The sequence below is a fragment of the Neomonachus schauinslandi genome, chromosome 15 (assembly GCF_002201575.2).
Source record: "Neomonachus schauinslandi chromosome 15, ASM220157v2, whole genome shotgun sequence".
Lineage (NCBI taxonomy): Eukaryota > Metazoa > Chordata > Mammalia > Carnivora > Phocidae > Neomonachus > Neomonachus schauinslandi.
Genome location: NC_058417.1, coordinates 45,944,083 through 45,966,362, shown reverse-complemented (window position 1 = coordinate 45,966,362; position 22,280 = coordinate 45,944,083). Strand labels below are relative to the sequence as shown.

Below are 22,280 nucleotides of genomic sequence, written 5' to 3'. Positions count from 1 at the left end.
TTGGGTTGTTTCCACTTTTTGGCTGTTACGAAAACTGATAAGGACGTTCGTGTACAAGTTCTTATATGGACATATGCTTTCATCCCTCTTGGGTAAATACCTAGTAGTGGAATTACTGGGTCATGAGCTAATAACTCTGTGTCCAACCTTCTGAGGAACTTATATTGTCTTTTGTGAAAAGTCATTTTTTAAAAACTAGATAAGCTAGGTAATGTATGAGCCCTAAGATATTTTATGACTACAAAATAGTCTATACAAAATCTTCCATGAAGGTACTGGCGTATGGGCTAACTGTCACGTGCTAAGTAGTTTTACATTGTGACATTCCAATTTCAGATACTAAGAATCAGAATATTTAAATATTTACTAGATGTTTTTAAACCTCTTATAAAGTTTAGCCCTGTCCATTGATCTATCTTAATCATGTATCAGGAGCTTTCAAATACATATTTATTTTGAAGCTCTTGAGAGAAAACAAGAAACATTGGTAGTTTCTAAAATAAAATATTGTGAATTCCGCATTTGAGACTAAAAGTTACACTTACGTAAATGTCTTTGTTTCACAGATGTACAAGAAATTTTAGATTCTGACAATGAGAAACCCTTTAAGGAAGAACCAATGGAGATAGATGATGATGTGAAAACAGAGCCACGTATAAACTGTCAGGAAGGTTCTCAAGTAGATGTGGTCAATGTCAGTGAGGGCTTCCATCTAAGGACTAGTTATAAAAAGAAAATTAAATCATCCAAACTAGATGGACTTCTTGAAAGGAGAATTAAACAGTTTACACTGGAAGAAAAACAGCGCCTCGAGAAAATGAAGTTGGAGGGTGGAATTAAGGGTATAGGAAAGACCTCTACAAGTTCTTTGAAAAGCCTTTCTGAGTCACCAGTAACAATGAAAGCAAAAGAAGGGTGTCAAAGTGACTCACTTAGACAAGAACAAAGCCCTAATGCAAGTAATGGTAGATCTGAAGATGTGATTCGGGGATGTTCACAAAGCGATTCCTCAATTCTTGGAATCGGTGATCCTGATCATACAACAGACAGACTTTATCCAAAAGATCAAATGTTAGATGACATCTCCATTCAGAGTCCAGAGACAAACTGTCAGAAACAAAATTCTGTTGGAAATGACATAGATGAGAGTCTCTCTGAACCTACCAGTCAAGGCCAGGAACCTGGTAAGATTAAAACAAGAGGAAGTGACTTTCTCATTGGTGACTCCAAACTAGCCAGTGCAGATGAAATTGGTACTTTGATCTATAAGAACAAAACACCACTCATACAGGAGGATAATGACACCATTGTTTCTCCTTCCCAGAGCCCTTCACTTCCATCAGTACCTAAAAGTACTGATGATAGAGATCTCCCATCTCTGTCAAAAGCAGTGGACTTTGAAGGAAAACTAGGATGTGTCTCTGAATATAACAGCACTTTGGAAAATAGTTCTGATACCATGTCTATTCAGGACAGCAGTGAAGAAGATATGATTGTTCAGAATAGCAATGAAAGTCTTTCTGAGCAGTTCATAACTCAAGAACAAGGTATTGAAGGCTTGGAACCATTGAAACGGGAGTTTGTTCCAGATAAATCCACTGGAAACTATGATAAAAGACCACAGGGTAAGGTAACTGAAGCAAATGGTAGAAAGCCAAGTCAAGAACAGAAATTAGAAGAGAGATCAGTTAATAAATGTATTGATCAAGTCAGTCTAAAAAGTAGCACTGACAAAAAGAATAATGAAAATCGAGAGTCTGAAAAGAAAGGACAGAAAGCAAGTACCTTTCAAATAAATGGAAAAGATAATAAACCCAAATCATATTTAAAAGGGGAATGCTTGAAGGAAATCTCTGAGGGTAAAGTAGTAAGTGGTGACATTGAACCAAAGCTTAATAATATAAATAAGATAATTCCTGAAAATGATATTAAGTCTTTGACTGCTAAAGAATCTGCTGTAAAGCCATTCATGAATGGTGATGTCATTATGGAAGATTTTAATGAAAAAAACAACCTGGAAATAAAGTCATCTTTACTGAGATCTTCAGATGCTGAAGGTGACTACCAAGACGGCATAGAGACCGTGCCGTCAACCAAAGAGCCTGAGAGTGCACACGCTGCCATGCCTCCACTGTCTTGTCCAGAAAGCAGTTCAGCGAATCAGGTAGAAGATATGGAAATTGAAACCTCCGAAGTTAAGAAAGTTACTCCCTCACCTGTTACTTCTGGAGAGGAATCTAACCTCAGTAATGATTTTGTTGATGAAAATGGTCTGCCCACCCACAAAGATGAAAATGTCAATGGAGAGCCCAAGAGAAAAACAGTCATCACAGAAGTCACCACCATGACATCCACGGTGGCCACAGAATCAAAAACTGTAATCAAAGTAGCAAAAGGTGATAAGCAGACTGTGGTCTCGTCCACAGAAAATTGTGCCAAATCCACTGTCACAACCACCACTACAACGGTAACAAAGCTTTCCACGCCCGCCACAGGCAGCAGTGTGGACATCATCTCTGTGAAGGAGCAGAGCAAAACTGTGGTCACCACAACAGTGACAGACTCACTGACCACTGCAGGGGGCACTCTGGTGACATCTATGACCGTGAGCAAAGAATATTCCACAAGAGACAAAGTGAAACTCATGAAATTTTCAAGGCCCAAGAAGACTCGTTCAGGTACAGCTCTGCCATCCTATAGAAAGTTTATCACCAAGAGCAGCAAGAAGAGCATATTTGTTTTGCCTAATGATGACTTAAAAAAGTTGGCCAGAAAAGGAGGAATCCGAGAAGTCCCTTATTTTAATTACAATGCAAAACCTGCCTTGGATATATGGCCATATCCTTCTCCTAGACCAACCTTTGGTATCACTTGGAGGTATGTATTTGGGGAAGGGAGAAAGTCTTCCAAGCATTATCTGATAAGCGTATCTCATTTTTTGTAGAAAAAATGAGATAATAAGAGATGCGACAGGAAAGCAGAAGTTTAATGGGCCAAGTTAGCAGTGGAAATAAGATACAGAGAATCTTGAATTTGGCCAGCTGGGAGGTACTCAAGTTTCTTAGGGAAAAATCTTAATAAAAGACTGAAAAAATGTAAGGGAATTCTTTAAAATGAAATTCAGTTTTACTTTTCACAAGACAGAAGAAACATGTCAAACATAGTTGTTTTTGTGGTTTAACTTTCCAAGTTATTGCCATGTGTTTGCCTTGGGAATGAGAGAATTGCAGACTTGGATAATCAACTTTCTGGAATGTTTGTATTTTATTTCTATTAGGTAATTCATAGAAACATAAAGACATAGGAAACATGCCTGGGAATCACACAAAGTTCATCGTAATGGAAAGTAGTGGAAATCTTCCTAATGTAATTTATTTGCATGGTAAACATTTGTTTTGGAGTTCTTTGTTATTTATGTGAGAAGAGGTAGTCTCAGATTCCTTAGGGATTTTTTTAAACCCAGAAATAGTCTTAATTTAAAATTTTCTGGGCATTAAGCTTTGGGGATGAGTCATAAGTACGTAGTGTTGGCAATTGTCAGATCGTGTAGTTTTATATTGGGAAAGGATCTTAGAAATTCTTATCTTTTAGGGATGTGTAATAATTTGCCTCTGGCCACAGAGGGACAGAGTTAGGAATAGTGCCCGGTTTTCCTAAATCCCAGTCCAGTACTGCTGTATCACATTTCACATTATCTGTCCTTGCTTTGTCCTTTTTCATGTCCTTGTCTTTTTATCTTTTCACCCTCACAACTGGAAAGGATGGAACATAAACACTGAAAACATAAGAGTTTCTGTGGGGCATGCTTCGAAGTCAGGAATAGTCTTGATTGCTGCTAGATTTTGATAGGAACCTGAAGTTATTTTAGCAAGTGACTGAGCCAGCTCCATTGCACTCTAGGCTTCATTTCTGTATGTCTTTATTATGGTTCCAGTTTCTTTAAGTTAAAACCATACCTTTTTTTTGTTTGTTTCTTTTATATTATAATTAGTATTATAAAACAAAAAGTGTAAATGAGTACTCTCTCTAAAGGAATTAACTTATTAATATGACCAGTCATAGTTGGTTTGACCAAGGTTTTTATAACTCATCTTTTGATTTGAATTAAAATATCATCACTCCATTACACATTCAATAGAGACAGCTGAAAAGTACAATTTCTCTGCAGGGCCTGCAATGAAGGATTTGCAGAATCCTGCAGGGAATCAAGGAACTCTTCATTACAGTTCATGGATTTATAGGATTACTCTGCACTTTTCTGCTTTCTTCATTGAGAGCGGTCCCAAAATGTATCCTTGACTGTCCTGCAGGTAACTTCTTTCCCACTGGAAAAGTTACTATGTACAAATACTTTAATTAAAATGACCTGGCAGTTGTGGAGGCCAACCTTTCTGCTCTTTTCTTTTCTGAAGTGGAAGGTAGGCTCAACTGGGAAGCACTTTTCTCTGAACCAGGTCCGATCAAGTGTTGCCCAGGGCCCTTTTCTGCACGGCTGGGTTTCAGGAGCCTTGTATTATTATGTTTTAATATGCACTGTGGGCACAATTGGTATCTGTTTAGTTAATTTCTCATTTTTTAATGGAAGGAAATACCTTCCTGTATATTTTAAACAGATATTGCTGTCAAATATGTGCTAACGTCTAAATTTGCTGAAGTTGAGGGAAACAGAATCCCTTGTATCTAACAGAGGCATGGGTAAATATGTAACATATTCTTGACTTTAGAATGCATTTTTAAAAAGTGTATTGCTGTAAAAACCATGCATGTGAAATGCATTTTTATACTCAAACTTGAATAAAATAATGTCTGATGCTTAGAGTAGAAGCCAAGAATGCCAAGAGGTGCATGTTTGATCTTTATTAATGTTAAGGCTGAGCAGTAGTGAAAAGTGAAACTCGTCAACTCATTAGGCCTCTTTTTTCCTCCACACTGTCCATTCTCTTACTTCCTTTTTCCCAGGCCCTGATTCTGTGTTTCATTATCACTTGGAACCAGTAGTTGCCTCCACAGTGCTGCCCAAACGATTCTCCCAAAAGGCAGATCTATTCTGTGAATATTCTGACTGAGCTGAGCAGCCTTCAGAGTGTTAACTACAACTGCAGGGCTGGGGGGTGGCGGGCGGTGAGCTTGTCACCTGTGCACCATGTCTGTGAGAAGTACTTCCCTTTACAACCCATCCTATACTGGATGCGATTCAGAAGGCTTCATACCGCTCACCTCCAAGGCTCTTCTTTTGTCCTCCCATTTGGTGCAGCACAATCGGACTCTGCAGTCCTCTCTCGTGCCGGCTTCCTCTCTTGCTGCGCTTCCACACCCCTTCCCTCCAGTCAGAGCACACCAGATGTGGCTTCTGGGAAGAAGAGTGTGCTGTGGTACACTTTCCTCCTGAGCATATGTATGCCCCTTGCCCTGGTGTAGCCACCTCCACATCTTTGTCCTTTGAGACTCAAGCTAAGCTCTGCTCCCCATCCCAGAGCCGAGTCAGGGGCTCCTCGCACTTATCTCTGGTACCACTCCTGAGGATGCGAGAACAGATTATGATTTATTTCCCTGTCTCCAGCTCCTTTCAGTTAGTCTAACACACATAGAAGGCACTCAAGTATTTTTTGAATGAATACGTGAATGAACAGGCTTTTGGTGTGTGCCCCTGCTGTGGTGTTTCCATTGCAAAATATAGAGATGCATTGAAGTTGTAGAGAGTAATCCGAGGAAGAAGAGAGAGAATGAGAAACACTTCTCTTCCCACATACATAACCATTTGGCGTCCAGAGTTCCCTATGCGTTTCTATAGGGTGTGGTCTGAAAGTGACACGTACTTTCCACCCCCTTCTCAGGACATCCCTGCACTGGATAACATTGACCCTCCCATTTAAGAATTGTTCTGTCCAGGTCAGAGGATTCACAGGGCGACCGCACAACAAAGGAAATCCTGGTGTCACAGGCGGAGATGGGAATTTAAGAAGCTGCTGCAACTTTTTGGTTGGAGTGTTTCCCTTTCTCACATTGTTCATTTTCCCAGCTTAATGTTTAGAATAGAAAGCATTGCCTCTCAAATACAAATTGTCTTAAGGTTTACCTTCTATCTCTGTTAGAGGAGGAAATTATTTTAGTTGTATAGATTTTTCTGTATACTCTAATTAATCAGGATATTCATTTAAAAAGTACATGGAAATGTCAACAGAGTTTAATTACACAAAGACCACACTAATAGAGAATTGATACTCTTAGGGCTGCTTTACAGTATTTTATGGTTAGTTCCATCTCGGGACATAATATTCATTGCAGTTATAAATTCATTCTGAAATATATCTTTAATATTATTTTTAAAAGAGTATCTAAAATGTTCAATAACTGCACCCAGTGCTTAGAAAAAACCTGAACACAGAGATTCCTTTGTCTCCTGATCAGTAACTAATCTAGTATTGTCCTTTTTTATTACTGATTATATTGTAGAATTCTACCTACTATTATTCTAATGTGGTTAGTGTTTATTAGTATTAGCAGGTCATCATCATCAGGTAGTTCATGTTTTGCAGAACCACCATTTGGATACAAAATTTCTGTCCATTTGGAAAGGCCTTATTGGATTTATAGGGGGGGGTCTTTTTTTTTTTTTTTCTGTTTTGTGTTTTGAGAAAATTGAAACAATTGCAGTTTGTTTCAGCACAAATCAGTCAGTTAAGATTTTATCCTTCAAAACCTTTATCATCTTTAGTAATACAGTTATTTCTCTATATTTGTTCTCCTTTGTAATTTCTCTAACACATATTTTGGAATTAGGCTAAATGTATAAAATCTTCATAAATTCTTGCCATGTCAGTCTTAAAATGAAACATGCTCATTTTACAAATTTATATGGTATTTGAAGCGACTACAGACCCTTTTGAAGTTGTTAGATGCATGTTATGCCTAGGAACAAAAAAGTTATTAAGGGATGTATAATAGCCACAGTGCTTACAAAATCGTATTATAATTATTAAAATCATAATGAAGACAAGATACAGCCCTTTTTAATAATAGAAGGTGTGTGTGCGCGTGCACGCGTGTGTACTACACAATACATATGTAGTTTTTCTTGGGTTTTTCTTTCAGGTATAGACTTCAGACTGTAAAGTCCTTAGCTGGAGTGAGCCTTATGTTACGGTTACTGTGGGCAAGCCTGAGATGGGATGACATGGCGGCCAAGGCTCCTCCAGGAGGAGGGACTACGCGGACAGGTAAGGGTTTCTTATTTTCTAGTTTAAGTTGAAAAGAGAAAAAAATCACTTGACAGTTCACTTAATTTTAAGCATTTCTGTTATTTATTAAAATATAACGCTTATGTATAAAAATACAGCTTGCTAAAGTTGGGCAGCACATGCTGTAAGATCCTGGGGGCAGGGAAGGGGGTTCAGATTATAAGGTGAGTCACTTATGTGTGAACCAGTCTGAATTTTTAAAGGATCTTTGTTGGGGCACCTGGGTGGCTCAGTCGGTTAAGCGTCTGACTCTTGATTTTGGCTCAGGTCATGATCTTGGGGTTGTGAGATTGAGCCCTGCCTTGGACTCCATTCTCAGCAGAGAATCTGTTTGAGACTCTATCTCTCCCTCCCTACCCCACCCTCAACTCCCACAACCCCCCATGCTCACTCACTTGCACGTGTGCGCGCGCTCACTTTCAAAAAATAAATCTTTTTTTAAAAAAAGATCTTTATTATTGTAGAGTATAAGTCATTTAAACTGGGACATCTGGAACCCTATGCTTGCTCCTTCTTTCTACTCTTATTATTTTGACTGTTTTGCCGCCAGAAACTAAGCTGCCCCCAAATAGCATTTTGCTCAGTTTAGAAATTTTCACTGAGGAAGAAAGTATTACTGCACTCTAGCAGTGACCCTAAAGTCATTAATTAATCACTTGTTTTCAAAAGTTTATTCCATGTGTGTCTCCTTTTTAAAGCACCAGATGTTGTACCTTTTTAGTCTCTGAATATTTTAGGTGGTTATTAATATTATGTGGATTAAATCACCATAGAAACATCTGAAACTGAAATCACAACAACAGAGATAATTAAAAGGCGAGATGTTGGTCCTTATGGCATTCGATCTGAATATTGTATCCGGAAAATCATTTGCCCCATTGGAGTTCCAGAAGCACCAAAAGGTAAGGAATACAAAGAATTCTGTTCTTTTGTTATTGACCTATTAACCGTATCTTTTATGAATTAAAATTTGATTATAGGGACACCTGGGTGGCTCAGTCAGTTAAGTGTCTGCCTTCAGCTCAAGTCATGATCCCAGGGTCCTGGGATCAGTCCTGCATCAGGCTCCTTGCTCAGCGGGGAGCCTGCTTCTCTCTCTCTGCTTGCCACTTCCCCTGCTTGTACTCTCTCTCTCTGACAAATAAATAAAATCTTTTAAAAAAATTTGATAATAATTGTTTCCTTAACTCTTTATTCCACTTTTGAAAAAGAGATCTTTTCATTACAATCTATTATATTTTTTAAAATGATATTTAAGTAATAAACCCTAACAGGATTTCACTAGACACACATATCTATAGGCATTGTTCCAAACACAGGGAGGGTACAGAGAAGTATAATAATACCTCTTGTAGGGGCACCTGGGTGGCTCAGTTGGTTGAGTGTCTGACTTGGTTTTGGCTCAGGTCACGATCTCATGGGTTGTGGGATCAAGCCCCATGTCAGGCTGTAGCTCAGCAGGAAGTGTGCTTGAAAGATTCTCTCCCTCTGCCCCTCCACCCGCTTGTACTCGTGCGTGCATGTGAGCTCTCTCTCTCTCAAAATAAATAAGTCTTAAAGAATAATGATACCTCTTACAATTAAGCTTGGAGCAGTGATTGACACCAGACTGTCAGCTCCAAGAGGGCAGCTCCTGAGTCTGTCTAGTTTGTTGTCCTGACACCTGCTGCAGAATATGACACATAAGTGATCACTGACCATCTCTTGATTCAAGGGTTAAAGCTGTTGTGAAATACTTAAGTTATCAGGGTAGAAATAATCTAAGAGGCATAAAGAGTGTGATTCAGTAAACATTTATAGAGCAACTACATGATAAGCACTAGACAGCAAATACGTGGAAGAATGGGATTCAGCCCCTATTCTCACAGAAGCAAAGAAAAGGTTATAGGATTATACTTCTATAACGAGAATCAAAACTGTTAATGCTAAAAAGAGTTCAGTGAGGTGACTGGACTCGAGATACAGTTTAAAATCAATAATTTTATTTCATATGTGCAATAAAAACATTTAGGGAAAAATCCTTTATGAAATGGGTAAAAAGAGAATGCTGCCCTTAGAAACATGCTATTTAATAATAGAAGCTAATTGTCCCCAAATGTATACAATTTACATTTTGAAATCAATTGAATTAAGTCAAAAGTTCATCTTGGAGAGTAAATGAGAATAGATTTTTTAAAAAGAACCTCAATAAGGGATACTGTCCTAGTAGAGGATGAAAATTAGCATAATTAAAACAGGGTTGTTGTGGAACTGAGACAGCTCAGTTGATGGGCAGAGAAACAGATGGAACAAGCGGTTTCTGACCCATCTTCAGTCTTGGCCCCAGAGCTTTCAGATCACCGCAATCTCCTTGGATCGCATTTCTTTGCCTCTTACCACTTTGGATAACCTAGGTCCTACCGCTGTTTCTGTTTTCTTCGACTGCTTCCCTATTCCCTGAACAAATGGGATGGTTCAATGCTTGCCTCTTCCTACTTTTTATTTTTAAAATCTTACCATTAGGAGATTTTACCTCTGCTTAATAGTTTCACATCTCTTCTTTACATGGGCAACTTCCAAATCCCCCTTCTCAGTGCTGTGATGGAAAATACACATTGCCAGAATAGTACATGCCAAGGACCCCCAGCCCAACTGTGTGGGAAGAATGCGCTAGGCTTCTTGAAGGACATGTATCCATGTCGGTGTGTGAAGGATAAATAGACGTTAGTCAAGTGAGGGGGACGGAGCCTAGGAGTAGTGTTACAGGCAGATGGAACAGGCTGGGTAAAGGCTTACAGGCCTTTTATATCAGGGGCCAGCAAACCTGGCCCATGAGCTTTGACCCACCACCTGGTTTTGTTAATAAAGTTTGATTGGAGCACAGCCATACATACTCACTTATGTATTGTTTCTGGCTCTTTTCATGATACAGAGGCACAGCTGAATAGTTGTAACAGAGACCATCTGTCCTGCGTAGTGTAAAGTATTTACCATCTGGCCCTTTAAGAAAAAGTTTGCCAACTCCTGTTTTTCATGATCTAAGAGGAGATGCCAGAAGTATTGTAATTTTAGAAGCTGTATTTGCTTAAAATGCTCTGATTTCTTTTCCAAAGAAACACCTACACCTCAGAGGAAAGGCCTTCGATCAAGTGCATTACGGCCAAAGAGACCAGAAACGCCCAAGCAAACTGGCCCTGTTATTATCGAAACTTGGGTAGCAGAGGAAGAGTTGGAATTGTGGGAGATCAGGGCGTTTGCTGAAAGGTAAGGAAATGGTTTACATGTAATCAGATATTTGAAGCTTAACTTCAGTATATCCTAGTTAATTTTATTTCACCTCTTGATTTTAAGTGCTAGCTATAGATCATTTGTTAAAGTCTTGTTTCTAATTTTAATGTGTTTTATCCATTTGTCAGTTTCTAATTATCTTACATTTATTGTTTTTGAGCAGAAATAATTTTATATCTTTTTATAATATGAAAGTCGACCAGATTTCACTTAATATTTGATACCAGTTGTCTAATAGTGTAGTTTCTGATAAAATTCCTCCTTTTTTTTTTTTCCCCTGCAGAGTGGAGAAAGAAAAGGCACAAGCAGTTGAGCAACAGGCTAAGGTTAGTGAACAGAAGAAGGCAGAGGACTTCAAGGCCCACATGGAGGCTCACCTCAAACAGCAGCGCTTGGCTGTCCAGCAGGTGGGGGAGTTGGTACTAGGCCCACCTGGCAGCGAATTGACATTTTTAGCCAAATTCATGCACACCAAAAGCACAATAACGATATATTCATGTGGTTTTATTTATTATCTCTAGAATTCAGTGGGTAAGTGTTGTTACTAAAATATCGTTGGCACACATTGTTACATTAGCTTGAGGTGTTTGTGGGTAATTTTCAAAGATAATGTTTTCCTACCAGGTTCCAATCTATAATATCTCTGTAGGCCATGAAAAAGCAAATTGTACTAAAACTCTTAGGAGTTTGTTATAATTGAGGATCATAAAGCTACTCATGGTTTCTTTGCATTTCCACACTATAAATGATGTACTGTATGTGCCTGAATATTAGGGGTTCACATAAAGGATGATTCCCCCTTTTTTCTCTTGAGAAAATCTATAAAAGTTTTTAGCCAACTTAAATATGTAAACTTTTAGGATATAGGTGAAATCAATAAAGGTCTGCTTACAGTATCACTTAGTTACATGTAAGTATTTAAAAATTACATATTATGTCAACCAGAATATTCATTTCAAACTGCTTTTTTCCTCTCACATTTTATAAAACATTCCTTTAAATTTTTATGCATCTTTTACTTTGGTGTAGTGTAGGTCATTGCCTTCCCTTATGTCAAAGTTTGAGATAACTACACTTTTGGATTTTTTCATGTCTATCTGTCCATTCAGAGAAAAACTAACTAGTTGTTTTGTTTTTCATTTTATGGATGTGTTTTTGTCATCTCTATAGTGAAACCTAATGTTTTACTTTTAAAAATTTATTTAAAATGCTTATTTACAAATACAGTCAACATTTCCAATTTTGAAGGCATACCCTCAGGAAATAACTACTAAACATGTGTTCCGTTTCTTTGTCTTTCCCCCTCCCCCACCTTTTTAAAACTGATTTCAGTCAGATGACATCTCTGAGTATCCAAAACTAAACTCCTTTTCTTCTGAGGAATGAGAAACTATGGGAAATACCTCACATTATATTCAGGCATACAGGATGTGTACAAAAGCAATCCTACATAGATTGTCTGTGATGTCACAGCAGGAGATAGTTCAGCATTACAGTTTTATCTTGGTACACATCTCAGCCCCACCATTAACTTGCTCTGTCCAGGCCATCTACACAGTCTCTCTGAGACTCAGTTTTGTCATCTTTAGGTTACAATACCAGTAACTTTATTGGGTTGGTCTGAGCATTAAATAAGATAATGATGATAAAGCATTTGCACGAGGTTTGAAATCAGTGCTGCCTCTTGTTCTTACATGTGGAAGCTTATGTCGTCGTGTCGGTCAGGAAGTGTTAGCAATCTATGATACAAGATGTACAAATTGTCTTTAAAAACCCTACCGTCTGATCAGCTTATACCTCTCTGCATAAAATAGTCTAAAATATTTTTCTGTAAGAAATTTTGAACTGAGTAGTATAAGAAGTTTAGAAAAGATATTTTATTATAATTTTCAGCTTCCTTGCTTACCTGTTTGTGAACTGGAATAGTGATTATTTAAATATTTACATGATTTTTATAATTGGATAAGTTAACATTACAGTAAACCAGAAACCTTTTACAGTTCCTGTCATTTGCTCTGTGCTCTAAATACATAAAGGTGTTCCTGTCTCCAGTGAGATTACCCGTGTCTCTTTTATTTGCAGTCTGAAAGCTTGGACATTTGTACAGGCTGTGGTTTAGAGTCGTAACAAAATGGCCTTCTTCAGGAAATTAAGGGCAAATTTATATGGACATATTTTCAGAAATATTTTAGAAATTTGATGCAGTTAGATTTGGAGAAATTATGGCTAGACTTCTTGCAGAATGGTATTGTTTTTATTTAGAACTCTTTTGGTTCATGTGTTCTCTCCCTGGCTTTTCTAGAAACGATTGGAACAGCAGAAGCCTACAGTAATTGCAGCTTCCACCACTTCCCCACCAAACAGTACAACTAGTACCATTTCTCCAGCACAAAAAGTTATGGTGGCCCCCATAAGTGGCTCAGTTACAACTGGAACTAAAATGGTTCTCACTACTAAAGTTGGATCTCCAGCCACTGTAACATTCCAGCAAAACAAGAACTTCCATCAGACCTTTGCTACGTGGGTTAAGCAAGGCCAGTCAAATTCAGGTACATAACTGTTATTGAAGAAAAGATTACTTTCATTCGGGGAAAAGAAATGTCATTCCTTTACTGAAATGAAACATTTCCTTAGAAAATTGTTTTTCTTTTGCAGCTGATTGAGCGAACAAGCTGCAACAGTTGGTTTGTTACAAATAATATAATTATTACATTAGCGAGACTCCTCTCTTACATTATTTCACTTTCAACATTTACATAGTTCACTTACTTTGAGTGGAGAGGAATGTTTGTCTTAAAAATACAAAATGAGCCACATTTCATGCATTGGTGCCCTTCCTATAAGTCACTACGTTGCTGGTTATTTTAAATCTAAAGCTTATTAAATGTCTTATACCCCATTAGCCACCAGCACAGCTGCCACATCTGCTACAACCATTGCCAGCACAGGTCAGACGTTCCAAATTACAGGCAGTCCAGTCACTATGGCAGGAAAAGTAATTACCAAACTGCCACTTCCTGCAAACAGCAAGATTGTCGCTGTAAATGTGCCAGCAACACAAGGAGGTAAGGGAAATGGGAAGAGTTCTAATTCACATTTGCCAGATCATACTGTCGCCATTATTTTTCATTTCCTTTTCACTGATTTCAGTCCTCGGATCTCACATTCTGTGTAGCCCACTATAAAACCCTGCCACACGTAGTTCCTCCTCAGAAACCCAGCAACACCTGATGCTTTTTATTAAAGGGGCAGTTGTTAATGACTTCTTCATCTTTTTTTAAGGCGTTGTTCAAGTACAGCAGAAAGTCCTGGGTATCATTCCATCAAGTACAGGTACAAGCCAGCAGACCTTTACTTCATTCCAACCCAGGACAGCAACAGTCACAATCAGGCCCAATACCTCAGGCTCTGGAGGAACCACAAGCACTTCACAAGTAAGAATTCTTTACAGGCTTATTTTGTTTTGAAGTGTTACATACACCAAGTTGAAGTTTTCAGAACGGCCTCTTCCAGTATTAATCCAGCTTCTAATATTCCTTTGCTTTTTACTTAATCTGAGACGAAGTACTGATTTTTTAAAAAAATCTTTTCTATTTCTAAGCATGAATCATGCGAAATGTTAATTTTTAACATTTAGTTAATAGCATATTCGTATACGTTATGAGTCAAATTAATGCTTTCTAGGATTTTGTAAAGAAAATTCCTTCATGTGAAACAATGGGCAGCATTGGAGCCCCCAGGGAAACTTGCTGTGCAACTAAGAAGTAGAATGAAAATAGAATCCACGGCATTATAACTAGTTTGTTATCAGCTGATATGCACACATATTAGATACATCATTTCTGTGGCTCTGGTATCATGGAAAAAAGTTTGAAGTTTTGTAGACTTGAAAATGTTCTAAACCTAATTATAAGGCTGAAAATTAATATGCTCTGTAGTCTCTCCTCTAAAAACATGAAAGAACATTGGGTTTCCGATCTTACTATTATATTCTGTGGGTGACAGATATGTATTGGACCTCAGGGAAAATAGGACTCAACATTTTCCTGTGGGCAGCCATGGTGGTTATAGAACAGAGCTTCACTGAGTCTTGTCCCTCCCTTCTAGTCTATAATGCTCTACTTGGTATCCAGTGACCAGGAATTTCATATGATCTCATTTGAATTAAATTTTCTCCCCTCAGAACTCCCATCTTTAAGCTGATGCTTAATGTAATTTAAAATGTGATGTCCAAGAGCCTTTGTCATTTCTGTAGACCTATTTATCAATAGAGAATGTTTAAAGATCTGTGTTCTAAGTCCATCATGCTTTTAGTCTTAAAAACATTTTAATTCATTGTCCTTTGTGTCATTTATAGGTAATCACAGGTCCTCAGATCCGCCCTGGTATGACGGTGATTAGAACACCCCTCCAACAGTCAACACTAGGAAAGGCAATTATTCGAACACCTGTGATGGTACAACCAGGTATTCATCCCTCCAGCATTTTCATTTTTCTTCTAAACACCCAGTCTGGGAAATCTGTAATACTCTGTATTGGCTACTCTGCATACTAAAAAATACCGATTTGAATGAATACTTCATACTAAATTTCTAATCCATTTTGGGGTACATCCGTATTATTTCATTTCTGGCATTGCCAATAAGGGAGAAGTAGATCCAAGCATGCTTAATAAAAATTTTTAAAAACCTCTAATAAATAGAATATATATTAATTCAAATCATTGGAGTAAAGAGAATGAGTAAAGACAACAGTCTGTGTGGCAAAAGACAGACAAAGTCAAGGAAACAGCTAAGAAGGATTTAAACGGAAAACATAAAAAAAGCTTACAAAGGCATTATCAGCTCTTCGTTAACGTGAATAGGTTAAAGTTCCCATATTTAAAATTTGAATCCTGTAAAGATAGAACAAAAAAAAAATCCAACTGTACAGTAATAAGAAACATACCTAAAGTTGAGTTACCACAAAAGGTTAATAAAAAGATGGGCAAAGATACATGAAATAAAGACCAAAAATAGAAAGTAAGAAAAAAGGGAGATATGGGGTATGGGTGGGGAGGACAAAAATTATCTTACTAATATTGAACAGAGCGAAAGTCAATGATTTTTACATTGTCTTAAAGATAAAAAGTAATCTCTAAGAACCAAATAAGGGGCGCCTGACTGGCTTATTTGGTGGAGCATGTTGTGACTCTTGATCTTGGAGTTGTGGGTTCAAGCCCCACATTACGTGTAGAGATTACTTAAAAATAAAATCTTTTAAAAAAAATAAAGAACCAAATAAGATTTCATTGGAGTGTTTAAAGCAAAAACTATTTGATATCAAGGAGGGATCAACAGAAGCATAGTAGACTAGAAACAGGCTGTGTCAACTATTAAACCTTCAGGAATACACATTGGTTTTAAATATATTTGGGCTCTTTATACAAAAATGGTCACATAATGAGTCAGGTAAAACCTGATGAATTCCTTCCAAAAAGTAGAATGTGTATAGGCCACATTCTGTGTAGTAAAGCTAGAAGTTAATATTAAGTTATTCTACTAATTTTTACTTGCTTGAAAATTTTAAAACATATGTTCTCATAAGTAACTTTTGAGTTAAGGGAACATCAAATGCATAGGTTCAAGCAGATTATCAAGTAGCAGCGAAGTCATCTGCCAAAGCTGGACTCAGAGACAAATTTATTCAGTAAATATTTGAGCACCTACTCCAGGCAGTTGAAATACACTGGAGGATAAAACAGACCAAAACCCCATATTCTTAAGTCTTTTTTTTTTTTTTTTTTTTAAGATTTTATTTATTTGACAGAGACACAGCGAGAGAGGGAACACAAGCAGGGGGAGAGAGAGAGGGAGAAGCAGGCTTCTTCCAAGCAGGGAGCCCGATGTGGGGCTTGATCCCAGGACCCCAGGATCATGACCTGAGCTGAAGGCAGACACCCAACAACTGAACCACCCAGGCGCCCCTGCATATTCTTAAGTCGTCTTAATCAGTAGTTAGAAAAATACATAAAACAAGTCTTAAAGAAAACAGGAGGAAATAAAATAAAAATACAAGTAATAATTAGAAAACAGAGAAGGGCGGGTGCCTGGCTGGCTTGGTTGATAGAGCATGTGACTCTTGACCTGGGAGTTGATAGTTTAAGCCTCATGTTGGGTATAGAGATTACTTAAAAATAAAATCTTAAAAAAGGAGAGAAAAGGGCAAATGTTATTAAAATAAACCATTCTTTTGCAAGTCTAATCTTGAGAAATGGGAACAAAATGCTAGTTTACAAAATTAGTGATGAGAAAGTGCTATAAAAATAGAATGAACTTTTCTTTTAAAAGATTTTATTTATATATTAGAGAGAGAGAACATGAGCAGAGGGAGAGGGGGACAAGTAGACTCCCAGCTGAGCGGGGAGCCTGATGCAGGGCCAGATCCCAGGACCCCAAGATTATGACCTGAGCCAAAGTCAAATGCTTAACCGACTGAGCCACCCAGGCGCCCCCTAGAGTGAACTTTTTTTAATCAAGAGAGAATTGTGTATAGGAATCCTTATAGTACTCACACCCCATACTCAGGAACTAAATCTGTTTGAATAATGAGGCCTAAGTATATACTATGCTTATAAATTTCAAGTCTCAATGACTAATATCAAGGAAAGAAATTTGGAAAGTTGCCATAGTATTTCCCACAAAAAAATCCAGACCTCATGGTTTTATGGGTAAAATTCTTTGAAATGATTAGGAAGCAATTTTCTTCTTATAAAAAAAAGTTGCAGGGCATGGGGCAAAGAAAAGATTAAATCTTTTCCATTCATTTTACAATTTTAGCACAGTTCTAATATGAAATAAAGCACTGTCTTGTTTTTTTATTTAAATAAAGGCAACTTTCTAAAGTCTAAACAGGATTTACTCCAGGAAAGAAAGTATGATCCATTATTTCACTTAATGCTGCAGGGACAATTGGTTAATTTAGTATCTATTACTTTTACTATTAATTTAGTATCTATTACTGTTTAAAAATAGCTGTCAGGTAACTAAAGGAAACAATAAAAGTGTAATGTAATGTAAATGAGAAAAAAAATTATAGATGACAAATGGTAATATCCTTACAAAACTGAAAAAATTTGGTGATTGCAAGATACAGAGCCTTTGTTCCGTATTGCCTTATGTAGTTTCAGTTACGTGTTTGACTTGTGTGATGTGAATCCACAGTCACACATATGAGTGTGTCTCCTGTGTCAAAGAAAAGCAAGATGGCCAGTGAGTCTGGTGGGGCCCAGTGAAGATGTGGAATTCTAGGAGTTGTGGCCAGAGAGGTGGAGGGTGGGTGGATGTGTGGTGTGTCTCTGATTATGTGTAGCTCAGCTTACCCTATTCCTACCACCACACTAGCCTTTCCCAAAACTGAATCCACAGACTTCCTGGATGTAATAAAAATTTTTCCAATTTTTGAATTTACCTTTTGGTGATCATCTCAAATTAACATGTACATGTTGGGGATCATCTGAATGAGCAGCACTAACCCTTTAATCCATCTTTGTTTATGATGGCATCATATCAGTACCAGGGGATCAACTAAAGTAATTTTTCATGCATTGTTCCTCGAACTGCAGTACAGGGACATAACGTGAGGTCCAGAAGTTCTCAAATTAAGGCACTTGACTTCATATGATGTAATTTTTTTTTTTTTTTGGTTCATCTTAAGAATAAATGGAAGAGATTAATTGAGAAAAGTTTAGAAGATAAGAGTAATGATGGCAAATGCACTGCCAGTTGTTAGAGCGTGTTGTACCCCACCAGAATTAGCACTGTGACACCAGAGGAAACTAGACCGATAGAAGCAACTAAAGAGGCATTATATGTGAGAATTTGCAGTGTGACGAAGGTGTCATTTTGAATTAGGAAGGAAAGACTGGACTTAACAGCAAATGATACTGGAATAATCAGTTTATAGTTTTGGTGGTGGGGCAGACCTCTGCCAACACATACCATGACTAAGAACATATTTGGGAAGACATATCTGATTAGAGAATGCAGGAAAATTTAAAAGAAGTAATTGAAGCCAGAACAAGAAACACACACATACATGTTAAAAAAAAACAACAACAAAAAAAACAACTTTGAGATTTAAAAAGAAATAAAAGGCAGAATGCAAAGTAGAAACAATACATAGTGGTAATTTTTATCTTAATCTGTAAAAAGCACCTATAAATAAGTAGGAAAAGAAGAGAAATGGGAAGAGTGTGGAGAGAGAGTTCACAGATTAAGCATAATGACTTGACACGGGTTTAAATGCTGAGCCTCTGTAGTAATTGAAGAAATTCAGAGACCATGATGCTGTCATACCATTTCTAATTGCTGGAATATTGTACTTTAGTGATAGTACCTATGGTTGGCAAGGGTTCAGTGAAATAGAAACTCAGTGATGGTGAGAGTGTGAGTTGGTATAACCTATATAAAATTCAATTTAGTACTGTGTTCCCGTTAGAAACCCAGTAATACTGGGGGGAGTTTATTTTAAGGAAATAACCAGAAGTGCATAAAAATTGATTAACAGGGATTTCACTATGGCATTATTTAAAAAAAGATAAAAGGGGAAGGTATTCTGAATGTCAAGACCTGCAATGTTACACATAAACACCATTCATTAAAAGAAATATCTGTGTATATGTACAAGAAATATATATGTACTCAGCAATGGAAAAAAAGGAAATGAATATAAAACTTCAGAAATGTGATGGTACTCACTAATTAATAACGAATTAGGACATTGTAAATGTAAAATTAGCTACCAAATAATTACTCTTAGCAATTATTCCACAAGGGAAAAATTCCACCTGTTTTGTCTTCTAGTTTCAGCAAGTTAAATGAGGGTGAAAGTTTTTAGAAGACTGTAGAGCCATTCTGATTTAAATTCATTCACTCAGTAGATATTGAACAATGAACTCTAGAAGTATTCTTTGAGCATTTTGCCCTGATGTTGAGGATAAAGTGATCCTTGACCTCATGGTTCTCCCAAACTATCTGGTGAAAAGCTATAAGAAAAGCTCATTTATAAACATAATTGGTTCAGAATAGTCCTATTCTGTTTGTTACGTTTAAAATTCATATGAAGTTCATATGAATTCATTATACATTAGATTATCTTCTTATTTTAAATATTCCAAAGGAAAGGCAGCCTTATAAAATGGCTCTTTATTATGTATTTTTTCTTCAGTCTTCCCTATTGTCATTTTAGCTTTAGACTTGTGGGAAGAATCTTGATTGTGTTTTCACTCTACTGCAGATAGCAAGAACTAGGGGATGGCTGTCAGTGAGCCGAGCGAAAACAGGTTCACTGACAACCAGGTGGAACTCTGGGTGTGGGTATATGTCTGAGTGCATCCTTGGGCTGACAGCATCACATCGGTCTTCATGAAAATTGAAATGCATACATTCATCTGATGTGTTGGACAGTATTTCAACTCAGAATACTGCTTCAGGGCATATAAGCATTCATAGTGCTCTGCCGTGTGTGTAGGTACTCCTCAACAAGTGGTGACTCAGATCATTAGAGGGCAGCCCGTCTCCACCGCAGTCTCTGCCCCGAGTGCGGTTTCCTCGACCCCTGGGCAGAAAGGATTAACTTCGGGAGCATCCAGCACAAATCTGCAGTCTTCAACCTCACAGTCCCCTCGCCCCCAACAGGGACAGGTGAAGCTTACCATGGCTCAGCTCACTCAGTTAACACAGGGCCACGTAAGTAATGCAACTTCATTTTAACTTTTTTTTTTAAGCTTTTAATTCCACTTAGTTAACATTCTTCATTTTAACTTTAGAGGTAATCATTTATTTATTCTTGGAGTAAGTTTAAAAACATGTACTTAGGGCACCTGGGTGACTCAGTCGGTTAAGCGTCCCGCTCTTGGTTTTGGCTCAGGTCATGATCTCAGGGTCGTGAGATTGATTCCTGGGTCAGGCTCCACGCTCAGTGGGGAGTTTCCTTGAGATTCTTTCTCTCCTCCCTCTGCCCCTCCCCCTACCCCCCCAAATATATTTAAAAAACAAAACAAAGCCATGTACTTACTCTCAGAACTTTATAACACACTTTTTAAAGAAATGGCTGCTTCCTAGAGTCGAACAAAAATATTTCTTAAAGGCAAGATACAATAAATTTCAGTTATCTAGAGTGCTTAGACCTTAGACTGTGAACTAAAACAGCCAGATGGATAATCTTTTTAACTACCAAAACATTACTAGTTGACCAATTTCCATGGGAAAAATAAAATTTGAGTACATAAGTTGCTTTCTTGCAAGATTCATTATTGTTACCAGTTCTTCTAGTAGTAATCAATAGATTGAATGCGGTTCCTGTAAAAATCCCAGGAGATTTTTTTTGTGGAACTTGACAGGCTGATTTTTAAAAATTTATGTGGAAATGCAAAGGAGAAAGAATAGCTATAACACTTTTGAAGAACAGGAGGCTTTGCCCTATGTGATAACCTGATACCAAAACTTCTTACGATGCCTCACTCATTAATACGGAAGGGTACAGACAACAAGGACGGAGAGACCAGTAGCACAGCAGAGAATGCAGAAAGTGACCATGCATACGTGGACACTTGTTCTACAATGGAAGTATCATTGCAGGTCACTGAGAAAAGGACAGACTGTTCAGTAAATGGTGTTGGGACAATATATGGGAAGCTATAAAAGTAGGCCACTACCTCACTCATAAACTCAATTCCAGGAGGATAAAAGTCCTACCTGTGAAGGTGTAAAGCTATAATACTTTCAGAAAGCATGATAGAAGAAAACCTTCATAACTTAAGGTAGGAAAAGAAAGGCTTTCTTACTTAAAAAAACAAACAAAAAAACACTAAAAGTAAAGGAAAAGATTTGTAAATTCAGCTACATCAAAAAAAAGAACTTCAGTTCAGCAAACATTACAAAAGTGAAAAGAATGAGAGAAGATATAAATACAGTCAAACAAGGACTATTATCCAAAATACATAAAGAATAACTAAAAATCAAGAAGGCAAAATGGCAAAGCTCAGTTAAAAAAAAAAGGCAAACAAACTTAAAGAGGAAATCTAAATTCCAAAATCAAAAAAAAGTACTGAGCTCTGTTAGTAATGAGGGAAATGAATATTAAAGCTATGCCCATAGAGCATGGTATAAATTAAAATGTCAGGATCAAGAATTGGCAAAGACACGAAACAAAATGAACTTCCATGCACGACTGCTGGTAGTATAAATTGGTTGAGTCGTTTGGAAAGCTCCTAGACGTTATCTAGCAAAGTCGAGGGTATGTGCATACGTCCAGGAGTTTTTCTATGTATAGTCCCTAACGAAGTGCTTGTTCATGTGAGCACCAGGGTAATGAGCATGAGTATTCATAGCAGCATGGTTCACAAGAGTAAAAACGTGGGAACAACCCAGATGTCTATCTACTATCAGGTAAATTGTGGTACATTCCTACAGCAATGAAAATGAAAAACTGCAGCCACACAAAACCACATTGTTGAGCTAAAAGAGCAAGTAACAAACATTCCATTCGCATAAAATTCAGAAACAAGCAAAACTAGCTCTATTGTATAGGGATACAGGGCTATTGCATTGCCTACCTGGAGGGGTGTCATTCCCATCGTGTTCTTCATGGTTGGTGCTCTTGAAGTTGTGAACCCGGAGCCCTATAAAGATCTACAACTGGTGTCTGGGTGGCTCAGTGGGTTTAGTGTCCAACTCTTGATTTTGACTCAGGTTGTGATCTCGGGATTGTGAGATTGAGCTCCGTGTTGGGCTC

The 22,280-nt window shown here is 37.6% G+C and overlaps 1 protein-coding gene across 1 annotated transcript in view; it reads left to right on the top strand.

Annotated features, from left to right (window-relative positions):
- BPTF (bromodomain PHD finger transcription factor) overlaps positions 1–22,280 on the top strand; it is a 147,408-nt gene that overhangs the window by 95,682 nt on the left and 29,446 nt on the right. Inside the window, exons 13-21 of the mRNA XM_044921887.1 lie at positions 567–2,877; positions 7,093–7,217; positions 8,012–8,140; positions 10,331–10,481; positions 10,789–10,831; positions 12,808–13,054; positions 13,788–13,939; positions 14,863–14,971; positions 20,016–20,233. Coding sequence (XP_044777822.1) covers positions 567–2,877; positions 7,093–7,217; positions 8,012–8,140; positions 10,331–10,481; positions 10,789–10,831; positions 12,808–13,054; positions 13,788–13,939; positions 14,863–14,971; positions 20,016–20,233 — 3,485 coding nt within the window. The remainder of the gene's footprint in view (positions 1–566; positions 2,878–7,092; positions 7,218–8,011; positions 8,141–10,330; positions 10,482–10,788; positions 10,832–12,807; positions 13,055–13,787; positions 13,940–14,862; positions 14,972–20,015; positions 20,234–22,280) is intronic.